This window comes from Trachurus trachurus (genome assembly GCF_905171665.1).
Source record: "Trachurus trachurus genome assembly, chromosome: 5".
NCBI lineage: Eukaryota > Metazoa > Chordata > Actinopteri > Carangiformes > Carangidae > Trachurus > Trachurus trachurus.
The window spans coordinates 25,296,056-25,315,911 of record NC_139896.1 but is presented as its reverse complement, the minus strand read 5'-3'; the positions used below and the strand labels follow the sequence as shown (position 1 = coordinate 25,315,911).

The 19,856-nt window shown below is 41.8% G+C and overlaps 1 protein-coding gene across 1 annotated transcript in view; it reads right to left on the bottom strand.

Moving 5' to 3' along the window:
• The window catches only part of LOC310986035 (solute carrier family 12 member 5-like), a 167,805-nt gene that overhangs the window by 32,444 nt on the left and 115,505 nt on the right, over window positions 1-19,856 (bottom strand). The window contains exons 2-3 of the mRNA XM_083971740.1: window positions 10,314-10,414; window positions 9,676-9,813 (exon numbers count right to left, since the gene is read on the bottom strand). Of these exons, the coding sequence (XP_083827866.1) occupies window positions 9,676-9,813; window positions 10,314-10,414 (239 nt within the window). The remainder of the gene's footprint in view (window positions 1-9,675; window positions 9,814-10,313; window positions 10,415-19,856) is intronic.

Sequence of the window (19,856 nt, the reverse complement as noted above, 5' to 3'; positions counted from 1 at the left end):
TTAGCCTGCAACTGCAGCTGATTCATTTCTGGTGACTGATTCAAACTACGGGTTGTGTCAAAGGCGAATAATAGAACATGCATCAATCTCAATCTTGTGTCAAACATTTAAAAAAAATTGTGGTGTTAAAATTATTCTGCATTCATGTATTATTATCACATTAATTTAGATAGGTGAGTCTAAAGTTAACTGACAGTTACAGTGAATAATTAAAGGAATAAAAAAATCAAGCTGTTAAAATGAAAAGACACATGACACATTCAGTTCCTTTTACTCTTTACCTACAGTTGCTTTTCCCACCTTTTCCCCCAGTAGCAATGCTGTAATTAAAAAGACTGAGTTTCCATTGGCAGGCCCTGCAGGGGCTTGTGTGTAATATACATTAGCAGTCAGGTGTTGCAGGCAGAAAGGTTCCTCTGCCATCAGCACTTTGTTGTTCGACCCAAAACTGCTGCCGCTGCACAAAGTGGACTGAGGTCAGTTTGTAACAGGCAAGTTATTAAAGGAAAACCTGTGTGCATTTACATACTTAAGTGTACAACAACAGACCTCACACCTTCAACAGGATGAACACTTTTGTCAGTCCTTTCAAGGAGAGTCAGTCTAATTAGAAGCATTTCTAAAACTTCACTGGCTTTGTTTTGTGGCTTTTGAAGTCAGAAAGGTGAACACACACACACACACACACACACACACACACACACACACACACACACACACACACACACACACACACACACACACACACACACACACACACATTTCACAGCCTCTTTCATTTGGACAAATCTTTTTTGCACTTTCCACTTCAAACACATCAAAGTAGTTAAAAGGAAAAAAAAAAACTCCCCAGATTGTTGATTTTTATCAAAAATAGATAAGAATAAAGTATGGCTTCATAAATTCAAACGGCACATTAAGGTTAGACTGTGGGATCCGAAGCAGATAACATCTCAGCAGAATACTTTGTCAGAAAAGCTGAAAGTTGCAACTGTAAAACACAGAGTGTGCAAAGGTTGTTTTTTTTTCAAACCCTGTTTTCATACTGTAGACTCAGTGAAGGCAGGTTTTAAAGCACAGCGGGGCTGAAAGTAATAATTACAGATTATACAAATCTGCGCTAAAAGGTGTGTAAATAATACGATTCAGTGTCATAACAAAAAGGTGTTTATGCCACACAACACTCCACAGGAGAGTAACGTCAGCAAAGTAGGCAACAACCCTCTCCAGACAACAAAATGTCATTTTCCTCGCCTGCTCCCCAACACAATGGAGAACCACAATCAGGCAGACCTTGTATGTTGGCCCGCTGTACGAGTGTCTGCGGCAGCTCACAGCTGAGTGATAAATTATAATCCACATTCAATAACAGGCTTTGAAAACAAAAAAAAAACTGTTTGTCTGCTAGAAATCCTGCGTGTTACATAAGATGTACAAACATAGATAATAGATACTAAGAGCGTTTACATCGAGTCTGAGGACCTAAATGCAATGAAACACCTCTGTAGCTTCAAACAGCCTCAAAAACAAAAAACATCTGGTGAACTAATGGAGGCTTCTAATGACTTTACACTGAGGAACTGCCTGAGAGTGATAGAGCGCCTGTGTTTGCATCGAATCAGTGACCCTGCTGGGGGGGGGGCTAACGTTTATTGAAAATGCTGCTTTTCTATTTTCATTCAATTGGCGTTTCATTTGTAAACAGAGATTGCAGTCCCGACCAGTGTCCGCTCTGACAGATGCACATAGTCTCTCTCTCTCTCTCTCTCTCTCTCTCTCTCTCTCTCTCTCACACACACGCACACCCACACATACAGCAAGTGTCTGGTTAATGGGCTGGGAGCCAGTGGTGTGATGATGATTTCCCTGGAGAGCGAGCCACCGTGAGGAGAGGGAAGGCTGACTGCTGCAGAGCCACAGGTAGGGCCGACTATAGCACCACTGGACTTGGATGGAACAGCTGCCCGCCGACCCCCTGGGAGCTGCAGTCACCCCACTGGATGGATGGCTCAGGTGTGCTAGACACTCAACAGGAGCATTCAGTGCATCTGTCCCAGCACCTACTTCACATTCACTGCCTCCTGCTGCCCTACCACTTACCACAAGCTGCTCACCACACTGAACCTCTCTCACTCTGTCTCTCTCTCTGTCTCTCTCTCTCCCACCTTCTATTTCCATCAGGTGCACTTCATTCACACGATCCACTGAGCTCCAAAGCTCACTGAGGCGACATCCAAACATGGCGATGCATTAAAAAAAAAAAATCAGTATTTCCTCCATTTCTTTGTTAGTCCCCAGACTGTCTTCACTGTAAAAATAACTGCACTGAGGTATTTGTTCCATTATTTAGATGCAGAAGTGGTGGGAACTTGTTGAAGTGCAAAAACCTTTTAGGAAAAAGGTTCAGGTGGACAACTCAGTCAACAAACTGTGACATGGGAAACCAGAACCCTGTCATAGACCCAGTAGTTGCTACTACTATACCAGTAACAAATTATGGGCCATTTATTTAATCAGAAATACAGCACATTAGTAGGTTCAGACAGCACAGAAAGGGCCGACTGTGGGATGAGACCATTTTGGTGGGGTATGTGGTGACTTCAGTAAAATTAGGGAAGTACTGTATTGTGTAGTGGTAATTTTGTCCAAATGGACCTACTAATTACGGGATGGGATGGAGCTCAAGTGGTGGGTGGTATTTTAGAGTGGTTTGTAGAGTTAACTTAGGTCGTCACTTTATATTATATTAGTCACAAGCAAGATTGCTCCACTAAAATAAAGACGATAGCCAAAAGCATTAGACACTCTGATCCCAAGCTAACTCTGGCCTAAGTCCAATGTTACCATGGTAACTAACAATCAATGAAACCTGCTGTGAGCAGTAGCACTCGACAACAAAAAAGTTTCCCCATTGATACAGTCTTCACACTTTCTTGTAGCTGCTGGATTCTTCATTTCCAGATACTGATAAAATGAATGAATGAATTAATCAATTAATTAATTATCAAAGCCACAGTCAAAGTCTGAATAAGACCAGATCAGAAAATACTCACTTTGGAGCGTTGCTGTCTTTTAAATATGATAACCTCGTTCATTGATCCCTTCATACCTTCTTCATAAAACTGTAATTTCATACATCATCTTATTCACCATAGAGAGAATCGATTTGCACTTTCCTTTTCTTTCTCCTCCACCCCCACAGTCTTATCTCAACGGTGCTAGGGAAATCTCCTGAACTGCTGAGGTTAGCAGAGGTGGTTTTCTCTCTCTGTTAGACATTAGAGCTTTATTAAGATGAGGGGAATTAAAAAAGGGAAGTGAAAGGAACTCCATATCCTTGGCTAGCTGGAGGGGGAGGACAATGAAAGGGAAAGAGGGCAGAGGAGCAGGGGGAGGAATGTGGGGAAACTACATATACGTGTACATCTAACATTACGGGAGAGAGGAAAGGAAATGTCCAGGCCCCCAAGCTCTGGGACACCCCGTCATCCTGCTTAGGCTGACAAAACCAGTGTCATCTTTAAATTACTTCTTCCAGGCTTTATGTTCAGCAGCACGACCAGCATCCTGCACAGTGACATCCCCAGTTCATGTGGAGTCAAATTTTCTATTAATCCCCTGTTGTAGCCTCACCTGCCTTCAAATGCCTCAGCTGATAGTCACACGGACACAGATCACACAGTCGAATCCAACATCACGACCATGAGATCAGAGGGCTGCCATCAATCAGCGGATATGATGATTAATTCATCAATAAGTTAACACATCAAAGGAACACGAGAGGAGAGGAGAGGAGAGGAGAGGAGAGGAGAGGAGAGGAGAGGAGAGGAGAGGAGAGGAGAGGAGAGGAGAGGAGAGGAGAGGAGAGGAGAGGAAAGGAGAGGAGAGGAGAGGAGAGGAGAGGAGAGGAGAGGAGGATGGACCTCTGCTATTTCATCACTGTGGAGACAGAGAGAGACGTAAAGTGGGAAGAGTGGGTGAGGCGGAGGAGGGAGGGGGGAGGCTAACGACAGCGGGGGAGGTAGACTGGGAGCTTGTAGCGCCATCTCCACGCTCCGCTGGCCAAACAGGAGCTGATAGGGGAAATGTGTTTCTACTCAGGTGTGCTGAATTATTAAACAGACAGGGAGAGGAGAGGCCAGCAAACATCAGCCTCCCTGACCAGCTGTGGATGAACCAGTCACTCAGCGGTCAACACCCTGTGTGTGCACACCTATGTGTGTACATGTGTGTGTAAAAGCGTTATTCACTGGTAATCTGTAAAACACTGACTGCTCTGTGGTGCTGAAGGCTCACCACCTCCAAATAGCGTCTACATGTGTTACTAGAATATTCTAGGTTAAAAGACTCCGCAAGGCCTCGTGTGTTACCACCAGTTGTTAGACCTTGATTTAGCCGCAGATTCAAGGCTAAAATTCCCCTTATCCACTAATGGACATGTTCTGATGAACAGTAGCTGCGCTGAATCGCTGCTATACCTGAATCCAGGTCAGCAGTGGAGGACAGGTGAGCTGAAAACGTTCCTGCTGCACAAACTCGCCCACAATGCACAAGAGCAACAGTGTTTTATCTGATTAGGAATTTGAGCAGAAAGAGAATCAAGAAAAATGATTCAATTTCCTTATATAATATGGCCTCAACAAAACACTATCTGAATGACATAAGTGTGCATGTAAGGTAAGGTGATATGATATACAATAATAAACTGTACCATTGATACTTAGGATAATTATAATGATATCAATTATATAAGAGTTAAGATATGACTTTCCTGAACTGTTCATTTTCAGAGTGAAGCCGAAACTAATGATTTATTGACTAATGATTAGTTGATTGACAGAAAAGGAATCAGGATTTTTTCTGAATAGTCATTTTTCAAATGGAAATGCCAAACAATTGCTTGCTCAAGTGTCTCAAATTTAATGTTTTTCTTTTAATGTTTAGCCGAACATTTAAAGAAAATCATCATGCATCACCGTGCAGTCAAATGGAGCCCCCCACTCCCCACTAAGCCTGTTAGCCTAGTGTCTTTGCTAAGTGACTATAAGCTGTGAAATTTCTGCTTAGCACCACAATGAACTCACATGCATGCTGCTGTGATATATAACGCAAACTGACGTTAATCAGGATACATCCTTCAGACGGCCGCTGATGAGAACACTGATCCCATGCTCAGGTTTAATGAGAGGGGGAGGGAAAGGGAGAGATGAGGGCCGAGGGCAGCGCTGAGAGCAGGGATCATAAAACACCCAGAAAGGAAACAGCGTTTATGTGAGGGAACATTGCCCTCCGAAAAGCAGAGGCAGCGAGCGTATGGAATCATGTTCAAGAGCAGTCATCTAGAAAATTACTTGAATAAAAAGTAAAGAGATTCATAGTTTGCATTTTGTTTGTTTGGTTGATTCACAGAGCATTCAAGAGCATATACACCATATGTTATGCTGAATTTTATTAGACAAACTAACTGACTGCATTTTGCACCATTAGATGCAGTTACATAATGAATTCAGCAGATTAAGACATTAATTACTGCATTTGGCAACAAGAAGCTTGATTTCTGTAGTAAGAATTCGACATCTTGGCATTTGCACAGACACAGATTTTAGGTTTGGCAGCCGTCTGAAGCCAAAAACCAAGTCAACTTTTCATCTTAAACAAATGGCAGTTAGAGTTAGAGATCCAAAGGAGTTCATCCTGCCAACTTCAGCAAGGACAACACGAGTCCTGTTTTCAAACCTTTACATTGGCTTTAATTAAGTTATGTAACAATTTTTTTTAAAAACAAGAAGACACAGGGCCAAAACACATTTCTGATAATGAGGACTATAAACATGGCAGAGCCCTCAACTCCAGACATGGAGTGGGTGCATTGAGCTACAATGGCTCAAACAGATGGAATAACAACACAGTTTTTGATTATCTTACGTGTGAGCCACTTTCCAATCTTAAATTGAAAACCCTGTAATTTCTCTGTTGCAATTTTATTCTTTCTATTACATTTGAGACAATTAATTACTGCACTAAAACTCTATTTCTTGTGCCTCACTTTTTTGTACTTCAAACCTCTTTCCTTTTATTTTGAAATCGACTACAAAGCAACAGAATCATTCATTTGGAGTTATGTTGTCTGTCTGCTTTACAAATGTTCAATTTAATATTACTCTCCTGATGGAAACACCTGTTTTTTTTTAGTTGATAAATGCTCCACTATGCTCACCAGTTAGTTGCCAACTAAAAAAAAAGTGACGCATCCTAACAACAGGAAAACACATGTTTTGATGACGTTGTGAAACAATGTGGGATCATGGGAGTTGGTGTCTTCACCATCACAGCTGCTGGAAATAAATCTCACTTGACTGAAACAATGTTCACAGAAGATGTAATGGGTTGACAGGCAACCCAAGACCCAATGTGTAACCATAATAAAATAAGGGATTTCTATGAATTTGAAAATGACTGCACAAATTGACAGAATCTGTAAAATGGGTTCATATTTAGACATTTAATGTGGAAAAGTTACATATTAAGATGTGGTTCTTATGCATTTACTTTGTAAGAACTTGGAATCACCTCTGAGTTTAAGAGGTGCCTCGCCTTCTTGTGTTAAAGAAATACAGTCAAAGAAGAGAAAATCGCCGGCAGATTAGCTGCGACTGGTTTCTATCTTGACCTGTGCAACCTCCAGACTGCTCCCTCATGTCACTCGCCAACCAAATCTCTAATCTTGGCTTTCACACTGCGACAAAGAAAGCCTGGTGCTTTGCTCTCCCTCTCTCACAACTCACTTACTCCCTCACCCAGGGGAGCGATGATGAAGGAGATGGAGAGTGAGGTGGAGGGAGCGGAGTGAGAAATAGAAGGAGGGCGATAGGGAAGAGGGAGAGGGGGTCGTTGTGTGAGCGATAAAACGCCACAGGCTGCCTTAATGAAAAGCCTCTCATGGCGATGGAGAGATTGCCTGTGGAATGTGCTGCTGATTGGAGAAGCAGCAGCTTGGTGTAGCGTGCAGACTAATTAACGTATCGAAGGGGTTGAGGTGACGGGAGGAGATTAGACCTGCTCCCAGGGTTAGCTGAGCTGGGGACCCAACCAGACAAATACACCTGGTGTCTGGGGCGACTGGGAGTACTGGGATTATGTGGGACTGTGCAACTATAGTGAACAGTTGATCTGATTAATTCCCACAGACACAGCTGTGGCTCCAGCTGCAACCTGCATTTGTTGTACGACCAGGCCACATTAGAAAGAAGCTTTAAAAAACACTTTGAAAGGTTAAGTCACCAAATTACATTTGATCCATGTTGTCATGGGGGGTTTTCATAGTCCCAGTGAAAACTGTTCATACTGAGGTCTGTGGGTTATCTCTAGTAGAGGTTTCTCTCTGCATGTCCAGATCTCAGACAGAAACATTAAAAAATACACATTACAATGGTAATTTGGAAAAGCTAACATTGTAATCAAAATTTTACTGTAATGTGTATGTAGGGCATATTTATACATTTTCTCTGCTGCTGAATGTGGTTTCTTGCCAGGAGCAGGTTGTGGTGATAACAGCTTGAGCCATTGCTGTCAATACAAAAGATTACACACGCCCTCTGAGCAGCGTTGGGTCTTCAGGGCAGAGTGGAGGCTACAATGAGTCGACAGACATGGGCTAGCTGGTTTGCACGTCTTTTTAGTTTCAGAAATCTAAAAGACGTGATGGAGAAAAGAGGCAACATTAGCGTTGCTTTTTACTTCTGCACGCAGCTTTTAGTGAGTACAAGACGTACAGTAGCTGAAACCTACAGAAAAAACAAAAAGAGAGTCTTCTAATTGTATTCACGTTTTGCGTAGGAGAAGTACAAACGCAGAAACCACTACGGTCATGAGGTCAATTATACCTATAAACCTTATCGCCACTGTCAGTTACATTTTTTTTTTCCTGGGGGATCCACAGTTTATCTACAGGACTCATCTGGATTCACAGTGGATAAAGGGGACAGTATATCAGATACAGTAGATACACTGAAATCCAAGGTCATCATCAGTGATTTGCTTCAAGGTGAGTGTAGAGGAAAACCTAAGTGAAAGTAAAACTGCACAAGAAGAAAAAAAAGAAGTGGAAAAGTGAGGGTGAAATATGACAATGTGCCCCAAAATGATACAAATAATGAAAGACATAACGTCATTCATTATTTGCATCATCATCAGCGTCAATACTCATTTCTGCTTTGCGATATCACATCTCGCCGTGCAGCTAAAACTGCCATTTCCCACAGGATTAATAATGTCGCTGCCTCTCTGTCGATCAAGTGCTGAACGGCTGAACAGTAAACTCCTTCCTGCTGGCATCTCAACACCGAACAGCAGAAAATACCAGGGGATGATGTGGAAGGAAGTCATTAGTGAGTGGCATTTAAGATGCAATCCAGCAACACGAGCAGGGGATTTATAATATCAACAAAGAATGACTGACAAGTTCTAAACCGCTGGAGTTTTTCTGTCTCTCCAGTGAGTGCGTTAAAGACAATAAAATAAAAAAAAATGCAGGGGAGGGATTTGTGATGTAATCTAATGGAAATCTACAAATCTATATTTGGTAACACTTAATGATCATCGCTTGGCAACAAACATAACCTTCCTCAGGTGAATAAGTTGTCCAGAGCACACCATAAACACGATTACAGCAGCGGTAGTGATTCATCCATGCAACAGCGTCAATTTTTAATAATTTATATAAGAAGGAATCGTTTTTTATAACCAAAAACCTCCTCTTTTATCCTGTAAATGGCTTAAACTATCATTTCATCATTATCTTTTATGCTGTAGCCACTAACGTCATTACTCCGAACGGTGTCAAAGTGGGACTGCGGCAACATGGAAACTGCAGCATCGCACACATCCGATTAAACCTGCTTAAAAGCAGCTTACTGTTAAGATTATTCAAATGTTTTTACAAATATGCGATTAACAACTTACACAGCTGCACACATTACAATGCATCATGGAGAACACTTCCCTTTTTTAGCTTATTACTGTATACACAGTGACTCCAGACACCCTGTGTTAATGCTTTTGTGTGTTTACTCAGTGACACACATTAACAGGTTTTCAGTTGAAATCTAAACTTGGTCAGCGTTGTATGATTTTGACCCTGACTGTACAGTAGCCTACATCCTCATGTTACAAGGATTTGTTGTGTTTACTGCTATAGAAGAGACGGATCACTGTGACATGGGAGACAGCATTAATATGTCGCTAATCATGTGTCACAGTGGGCGCAAACAGCAAACTAAGTGTTTATGCTGCAGGTACACTGTTACGTATAATTAGAAGCTTTTGCTTTTATGTTGAGAAGATTAATTGCCTCAGTTTTTGGCTCCAAGCTGCGCTTTCCTCGACATGATGAAATTGCACTTGTACTTTACTTGTACTGTTTTTATTTCACCAACTTGCTCCTCGGTGTTTCCCATACATTCATTTATCTGTGACGGTGCACCATGAATAAATTATTTCCGCCACAAATAGATTCTCAGAAATCTCAGCTATCAACATAATCCAAAAATCAACATACAGTATGAGAGTGATTCACTTAAATCTAAATTCTGCAAGTTCAATTGTGTCATCTTTGTAAGGTATTCCTAAAATGCAGCAATGAATGCAGAGATGTATGTGCTGTGACGTTTGAAATACCTTGACGGGTTTCTTGCGCGACGACTCGGCCTCGTTGTTCTCGGCCTCCTCATGCTCCTTGCTGCCCTGGGGCAGGTTGGAGTAGTTGGCCAGGCTGCTGAGAAGAGACGACACCATGGGGCTGGTGTCCATCTCCTCCTGCACAGAGACAATTACAGACAGGAAGGCCGGAGTCAGTGTATTCCATCAGTGTCGTTTCACGTTGTTAATGTACTTGAGGAGTGTTTCATTAGATCACTTGGGTTCAGTAAATGTATCAGGTGCTGTTTGACTCAATTCCAACCCACCTAGATGAGAGCAAAAACAAAGTAACTGTACAATCAAACGCTCACTGACTGATTTTGTGTATTTTTTTCTTGTTTGTTCTGGAAAATCCCACTGAGGACAGAATGTAAACACACTAGTGCAGGTCTGTGGCAGATTGCTTGAAGTTCTCTCCTGTAGCAGTGTGAGATTTGCTTGCATTAACCTGTGCTCCCCACATGCCCTTCACACAGTAATTATCCTCATTAATCAGTGTCGGAGCCCCAATTCAATCACTGAAATGTGAGAATGTGTGTATCCAGTTTCTTACTATCATATCCAATCACCACGTGAGTGTGTGTGTGTGTATGTGTGTGCAGGATATCGGGCTGTACCTCAAACAAGGCCATGTTCTTGCCGTCATACTGCTGGCTCTTTTCTGCGGCAGCATCACTGCTGTTGATGAAAGGGCTGCTCTCCTTGGGGTTACTGTCACCTGGAAGAAACACACACACACACAGACAACTTCATTTTTAGACTGCACTGAAACAAAGAGCACGCAGCGGGAAGGAAAATGCATGAGCCAGACAAGAGCTTCTTTGTGTCAGACGAAGCCTTGAATGGGCTAACAACCAATTTAAAGAACGGAGCAACTTTTGGAATGAATGTTTCTTTATTTATTGTTTAAGTAGAGACACACACACACACACACACACACACACACACACACACACACACACACACACACACACACACACACACACACACACACACACACACACACACACACACACACACACACACACACACACACACACACACACACACAGTGGCTGAACAAGAGGACGAGTGCCAGAAAAGGAGGGGGAGGCTTGTAATCTCCATAAAGCGCCCAGAGTCAAAATACAGAGGAACAGAACCATAGCTAATGGAGTGTGCATTCACAATATGTGCAGTGCTATATATTCCATATGGCCACAGGAAGATAGCAGAACTGGAACATCTCAATCAGTCGGTCGTTGCACTGACAGACCACATCACAAGTTTGAGCCACAACACAGACAAATAATAAATGTTTCAAACACACAACAGTGGAAACAACGTGATGTTATTTAGGTGACAGCTCGCTGTAGGCGGCACGCCTCCGTCAAGGAGCATCTGCCCACAACTTCACAGTCGAAGACACAGGGCAAATCTCCAAAACAAACTAGTCCTGGAGAACGGCATTCAACTGTTGCGAGAGTAACTGATCAGACGTTCTACAAGATCATCGTCAAGATCATCGATACAGTTTTTGTGTTTTTTTGGGGGGGTTGTTTTTGTTTTTAACTTTAAAATCACTTAGAGCCCAAAGGGTTAACAAAACAAAAGAGACACTGGGAGACAAGAGAGAGAAAAGAGAAAATGAGCGACCTTGGATGTTAACAAGCTTATAATGAAAAGCTTTTTGATGCACTTTTGTGTTTTTGTTTTTTAAGTTAAAGCCCCCCAGCAAGCAGACTTGTTTCCTGTGAAGTAGATGCAAGAAGTCTTGAGCAGTTGTCACAAGTTGAACCAGTTTCCTTAGTTGAGATTAAAAAGCAGTCTTGGACTTCTAAACACATTTTTAACAAGATTTTGCCTCTGGTAAGATTAAAACCACTGAAAAACACATGATTGGTGTAAGACATACCTATGCCTGTAAAGCTGAATTGTGCTCCTAAAATAGATACTTGAGAAAGCTCTGAGGGTATGTGGAGAATCAAGAAGTTATAATAGATCGTACCCTTCAGCAATGTTATCACAAATGGGAGAGCTGCGACTGCACATGACATGGAAGATAAGAAGAAAAAGTGCACTGGGTCACATTGGGCTGCGTCATCTGTTCCCACTTATATCACTACTGTCGATACTGTATGTTTGTTTACGGGCAGGAATCTCATAGGGAGCAGATTGAAGAAAGGCTCAGCGATGTTGTTCTTCATTCTTGTTTCTCCTGTGTGAATGACTTTGACTTTTCATAGTGTAATCCAGCAAAACACTTGCCAGAGCAAATCTAATCCGCACTGTGAATGGAATGAAAGAATGTAAACATGATTACCTTTAGCAGAATTATCTAAAAAAAAATAAACAAACAACAGAAAAGCACAACACAAATCATCTTTCACATCCATTATTTTTGGATTGTTTAGGGAGTTCAAGCTGTCAATGAAATACGGAGAGAAGGAGGGGCTTAGCCTGCGTACCAGTGAACTCTAGTGCAATTTCTAGTGTAAAGGTTAAAACAGACCAACCACAAGATATTGTGATCTTAAAAGAGACATCTTCTGATATAACGGCCAAGGTTATCTTATTTATATGTGCTTCTATCAGAGTATATGGCAGCCAATGAGTGGCAAGAAACTGCAGTATAGAAATGCTGCATTAGGTTTGAGGTACAGTAGCTCACTGGGTATGAACAGCATACTCCAGTCCTCATCTAAGAGGTTGATAATTCAACAGCAAAATGTCCCCTTCTTCATGTATTCATGTTAAAAGAAATAACAAATGTGTATTTTTAAAACATCCAAATTACAGTATAGTCTACTTGCCAGCCCATAGGGCCCCATTGTGAACCCGGAAATGTTGAGTACCCCAAAGTTTTATGTTAGAAATAGATAGTATGGGTCCCCAGTATTCAGAAACTGCCGGATGCTAACTTATATATATTGGACAATTAGCATAATTGACATAATTAGCATACATTAGCATAATTGCCTATATGGGCAATATTTCAACAAAATTGACTTGGTTGATCTGGGCAATATTGGAGTGGTTTTAGGGGTTATTGATGATGCTGAATCCATTTCTGACATTTTCAAAATTCAAAATGGCTGTCTAAACCGATGACCAGATTTTGAAATCCATCAAAATCGGCCCACTGGCGGTTAAAATCTGGTCACTTCCGGTTTAGACAGCCATTTTGAACCACACTAATATTGCCCAGATCAGCCAAGTCAATTTTGTTGAAATATTGCCCATATAGGCAATTATGCTAATTTGTGCTAATTATGTCAATTATGCTAATTGCCCAATAAGTTAGCATCCGGCAGTTTCTGAATACTGGGGACCCATACTATCTATTTCTAACATAAAACTTTGGGGTACTCAACATTTCCGGGTACTCATTGTTGGCAAGTAGACTAGTATCAGACTATCAGAGTGATGACGTGTTGTGAGCCCACGTCATCTACAAATGGATCACAACTAGAAAAAGAATGTGTATTTTTTTTATTTTATTGTGCACCTGCAGACATGAACCGATGTGCCGGTGTGAAAGTGACCTGTATCCAATACAGGACCGTCAACAATGCAACACTGAAGAGATCGGATCAGTGCCAATCGATCAAGCCTTCGAAAGTGACCAACACTGCGAGACGAGTCAATAAACAGCCGCTCACATTCTGACACACGTCGTCTAGAATATAAATAAAGGACAAACCGAAAGGATGAAAGCAGTAATAAACCAAAAACATACGAGCCTAACTTGATTTGCCGCAGCGGATCACAGAGGTTGAAGCCACTTGGGGAAGAATGTTATCTATAATTATTTATTTTACATCTCACCATTTAGAGCTTTAACCTTCGCCTTAGTGTATGTGCTGATTCCTGGCCAGACGTTTACCCTTGTCAAAAAGTGGTAACAATTATTCAGATTCACTTTATTCTGCCAAGTGCAGTGAAGGTCTTGGCGGTGAGGGCGACGCCGTCTTATTTGCGCCTCCTCCTTCGAGCATCTCTTGAGGGGAGACAGCAGATTGCTCTCCCTCTGGCTCTCGGTCCTGTCTTGGACTGAGCACCGTGAGACCGAGTTATTTATAGCCAGGATGCTGCAGCCATGTGCCATGACGTCGGGGCACCGCTAACAGCCGGCACACTCTTCTACAGAGACAGAGCAATAGGGGCCACTCAGACAGGGACACTGAGAAAAGAGGCCGAGCATGAAGATTCGGCACAGGAAAGAAGAAAAAGAGCACGGAGGGAGAGAGAGAGGAGAAACAGGCAGAGGGGAGGTGAATGGAAAGAGATGGAGAGCGAGGGAATGAGGGTGCGGACGAGAAGATGGAGGGAGCCGCAGAGAGAGATGAGGCGAGAGTGAGTAGTGACAGCAGGTGAGGTATAGGATCAGACAGACCAAGATGAGGCAGCCAGATCTGAAATGGGAACCTGCAGAGGGAGAGAGAGAGAGAGAGAGGGAAGAGAGAGAGACACACTCACGTCTCTCCGGCTGCAAAATGTAAAAAGCTTCAGCTGCACTTAAGGTTGAGCTCACTTTGACCTGCAGGTTAAAACACACGGCGGTTTAAAAGCGAGGCGAGAGCGGGCTACAGAGGGTTTTCAAAACACGTGGATTATTTAGTTGCCTCTTCAGACCATGTGAGGATGATACAGTACGCCTCTGTGAAACCAGACTAGCGGGAGAATAGAGATCGAGAAGTGACGTCACGCTTTGTTAACATCGCGTCGCCATGTTGGAAGGATACAAATATTATTTGTCATGGACGGGTTCTTGTTTTCTTTGGAGTAAATGGAAAAGACTTCATAGTGAGTTGTTGATGATGTTGATGGCGGATGAGATGCGTGATTTTTTTTGCTTTGTCAAAACGTACACAGAACTACATAAAATGACAAAAAAAAAAAAAAAAAATTGCAAGCACACGTCGGAAGTCCCCCCCCCCCTGTAAAACTTATACGAATACTTATAATATTGCGAACATACCTCAACAGGAATCAGTTACATGAATCCCTGTGAAGAATGTTAAGGTTACTTACTGATATACAGTATGTATTTATATACATTTGTTGTGTGTGGTGATCTTTTTTGAATGACTGAATCAGCTTGATGTGATCTTGTATGTGTAATTTTGTTTTATTTATTTGTTTATTTCGGGCATGTTTTAAGTCTGTTCTGTGAAGTACGCTTTGATCTCACTCACTTCCTGATTGCATAAACCATAAATGAGTAAAATACAGTTAGAGAGTTACAGCCTCTTAAAGAATTCAAGCAGCAATGAGGATTAAGAAGGGAAACTAATTCTCAACAGTAAATGGAGGCTGAGGATGTGAAGAAACTGTGTTATTCAGGCTCTAATAACTTTGCTGTAATACAACAGAGTACAACAGGGTGCTGCTAGTCAGCTGGTTGCCAAACATGAAATGAATGAGCCTGTGGTGCTGAAGCATGAATGAAACTGATGACAATCAGCTAATGCATGTGTGACTTAAGTTCTCGACCTGAACTAACAGTTTGCATTATGCAACGCTGCACCTGTCGGTGACGAGGCTTATGTTACCTCTCACTGCAGACGCACTACTGTACAGTATGCACATGTGCACTCAATCAGAGCATCAAAGGGACAGGTTATCTATAATGCACACAAATAGACGCACACAATGCATTGCGTACTGTATAGATGGCGGCTGACGTTGCTGAGCTGCAGCAGAGAAGCACCTGTGTTCACATTTTCAGGTTTCTCCACTGTTGGATTTTTTTGTCATTAGAAATAAATATTGCACTGTCTTCGCACACAGCTGCCAAAATTTTTTGGGTATCTTTCAGATATTCAGCCTGGACATAGACAACTAAAGTTGCTTCTATGATGTGAATGTGTTATCAACAGGTCTATTTCTGCTGGGACCTGTAGGCTCCATGCATGAAAAATGGCGCAAGGCTAAATCTCAGGATCACACGTCACGGCAGCCGCACGTCTAACGCCCCAGAGACGACTTCTCCCTTCCCCATCACGGATCTTTCCACAGTCCATTTCTCCTCATCGTCTGATAATTAAAACTCCATCATCAAAGCAATGATGGATACCCCGCTTTCTGGAGAAATGACAGTGCCCATAAGAGTTTTCGCTCCAACCGCATGCGTCCCCCAAGCAGCTTATCCTCCTTCAATCTGGTGGGATCCCGCCAACAATGGCTCTCACTATCAAAGCCTCTCGCTATCTATGGTCAAAATCCAGAGCTTTACTGCTCACTGAGCATGTGATCATCTTCTAAATCCTCTACAAAACAAAAACACTGAATCCACACTCATCTCTCATTTTCATGTAGTTGACATTTTACAGAAGCAGCGGTTCACTGGCAACATACTTATTAAGTACCCTCTAGTTTTCAGCCTAGTTACTGGCCATGCACGACAATGACTTGGTGTTTAACTATAATTAAACTATTGATCATTGAATGATTGTGTCTTTTCTGTAGCATGGTACACATACATTATTGCATTAGCACAGCCTCATGGGGCAGAGCAAGGACATTCAATGTACTGTAAAGCACGACTGTCACTCTGAGCTGCAAAAGTTTCAAGTGAATGGGTCTTTACGCCAAATGTATCAGCTACCACGGTAACCTGCTCATGATAATTACACCAGAGCTGAAACAATTATTTGGCCTACAGAAATCGCAAACAATTTTCATAACCAGGTATGTTATTTATCAAGACAAATTTTTTTCTACTCCAGCTTCTGTACCGAAAAATAAAATAAAATATTTGAAAATGTCACATGGTCTCTAAAAGATAATCCTGATTTTTTTTTATTTTTTTTAACTGTATAACTTTTAACTGTTGTTCAATACAATATTTTAAGAATTAGTCAGGCTGATGATTCATTTTCATAATGGATTTAATTGCAGATTATTATTAATAATATCGATTGATGGTTTAGGCTACAGTGTAAAATGTCAGTAAAATCTTCAAATTGTAAAGTTTATGTTAAGAGTCAGACAAAATTCAGAGAGTTTACTGTACGTGATCAACCTGAAACGATCCAGACCTGCTGCACCGTCACTGAGTCTCACTTTATAAACTGGGTGTCTCTGAGTATGAGCTGCGAGCTGCACCGGCAGCCAGGACACTTCCCCTGTTTAAGTGTAAATATAGCTTTTACTATAAAGGACTGGAGGCCGGTCCACTGCTCTAACTCGGGCAATTCACAGTTTTCCAACAGATCTTTGAACAGAGAAGCCACGGAGGATTACTTGTTGAGAAATATTTGACTTTGTTTTATTGATCCTCCTTGTGCGGTGTTGAGGTGGCGACAGTCACAGTTACTGCTCTCTCTCTCTCTCCCCCTCTCTCTCTCTCTTTTTACCCTTATTGCCTGTGGTGCTCGCTCTCTCCCTCCCTCCCCTGCTCTGTGTCATGCTGCCATACTGCTCTTTCTCTCTGAGGACTGACTTCAAGCCGTGCTACATGTTGATTCTTGATGAGCTGACTCAACGGAGGCTCAGAAGAGACCACTTGTTGATTTGGTGTGTGACTGCAAAGTTGTGTAGACGCACACACACACACATATATGTATGTATAATTATCATGCATATGTTTGGTTCAGAGTTTCAGAGTTCTCTAATCGTGTTGTAGACCAGCGGAAAAAAACATCTGCAGCCATTTAATCTTAGTCTGGGCAGAGATGGCTGGATTCCAACCATTTTATTTAAAACAGCAAATATGATAACTACACACCTGCGCTGCTGTGACACATGCCCAAAATGTATTCACAGCTACCTCATTAAAATTATATACATATATGTATAGACAGGCCTTTTAGCTGTTAGTCAGACTCAAACTGCAGTATAAATACATGTGCTGTGCTGACACATTTAATATTCATCCGTAGTGAAATGCCTGACTTGTTGGAAGAGTGAGAACTTTAAATGGAGTCAGTGGGATGGAAACAAACAATTAAAAAGAGACAAAGTTGGATTTTCTGGCTGTGTTCCTCCACCACTGTTCCTTGGTGCTTCGCCGAATCCGAGCAGGTCACGAGTGCAGTCGCTGACTCTGTCTCTCCTGAGCATCGCCACACACAGTGACTCATAATCTTCAATCAGTGCTACTGTATAGGTGGCTCTCTCTCTCTCTCCCTCTCTCATTGTCCATCTTGCTCTCCCTCTCTCGCTCTTGACTCGCTGACATGGCAGGGGAATATTGGGTGGAGTCAGGTGAAGGATTAAGGTCACTTTAATCTAAATTCCATTCAAATCTGGACTGACAGTGTATTAACATGTACCCAAACATATCCATGTTCAGGAAATGAAGAGTTTGCCTGAAACTGGCCTAAATCTGAGAGCTTCCAGGTCCCAGCAGCATAATATTACACAAATCACAGCAGCAGGGCACAGAGTTCAACTTGAGATCAGAGCATTAAAATAAACATCAGACCTAAATCCTGTGTAGAGCTGGTTGGCTGAGATCCGTTAACAAGAAAATTCTTCCAGCCACAAAATACCAAATATGATAAACCCTCCTCATCCGCTCACGCTTTTATTCATTTACTGTACATGAACTCTGTTGTTGAATCTTTTTCGTATTTTTTGACTTGTTTATGCTGCATTTGTATAAAGTGATGCAAGTGTTCACCATATTCCAGTTGTTTTCTTTTCTTTAGATAACCGATTTCTGCTGTGATTCGATTTCCGTTGCATAGGCTCAATGATGTTTGACCAATATTTTCCTTATTTGATTTTTTCCCCAAATTTTTTTTAGCTAATATTTCAAAAATGTCAGAATACAGTGAAAAATTACTGTACTCCTTTCTCACCCATGGCCACATCTTTAAATGTCTTTTTTTTGTCCAAACACAATTTTCTACAGAATGACAAAAAAGCAAAAGTTCAAATATGTGAAGCTAAAAACAGCAAATATGAATGACTCAACTGTTAAAATACAGATGCAGATTATTCCCCACGTTTTTCTTAAACTAAATCCAACATATAAAATATATAAATAACCTAATTTTGTGAGTTATTAATTAAAAGTTCATTGAATAACTAATTTGAAATGATGACGAGATGTGATCCTGTCATCCTAATTTGATTCAAAAGAAGATAAATAATAATATACCAGCCATGTTTTCCAATAACCAGCCATTGGCCTATAAATTGGCTTAACCTTTCAAATAGATTTGAATGAGATGTTCTGCCTTCTCCAACACAAAGTCTGCCATCAAACATCTATTTGCAAATATCATGTGTGCCAAGTTATGGGATAATATTGAGTGTTCTCGTGAGAATGTAACTATGGTATTTTTTTTATTTTATTCTAAATTTAAAGGAGATCCACACGTTTTCACACACATCATGTGCAGAGGGGAAAAAATAGCAACAGCATGTAGTTACATGCCCACATCTGCCCACACATACTGTCATAAATAGATCCTCTCTCACTTTCTTCCCTCCTATCACGGCTCCAGCTCCACATCAGAGACACAACAGCCTTGTATAACGGGATCTCACGCTCCTACTCTCCTCTAGCTCTCTTTCTTCCCTTCCTCTCAGCCTGCTGCTGCTGCTGCTCATCCATTGTGTGTTTTTTAATAGATATGTTTACATAGAGTAAACAAGTGTGGTTAATTATTTTGTGCAAAAATGCCCTTTCCCTCACTGTGCTGGAGGATGGAACCTGCGCCCTGATCTGTATTCAGACTGGAGCTTCAGCTTCGGTATGAATTTTAATGCAGCGCTGTCTCACAGGGTACGACTTTGACACTGTCCCTCCGACACAGGTCCTTGCTCCTGATTGGCTAGAGAGCTGACTGCAGCTGATTGGCTGAGAGCGGCGGGGACACAGGAGGATGCCCGTGCTTGTAAATGAGAAGGTATAGCAGTTCTTAGCATGTTGACCGGGCTTCCACAGTTGTCAATGTGTGATGGCTGCCTGATAATGGACGGGAAGGTTTGGTCCAATTTCCCCTCGCTGCCACTGCCTTGCCTCTAGCTGTGCACGTCAGGATTCATTTTTGTTTAATGGCAGGCCCCTGCAACGGCTTCCCAGCAGCACCCTCTCTATCTGACATCAGGCATAGAAGGTGATTGTACACAGGAGGAGACTGACAGGCAAATAAAACTAAGCCATCCCCCTTTATTTGTTAATCTCTGCGACAACCGGCTGCATGGAGGAATATCTTGAGAGA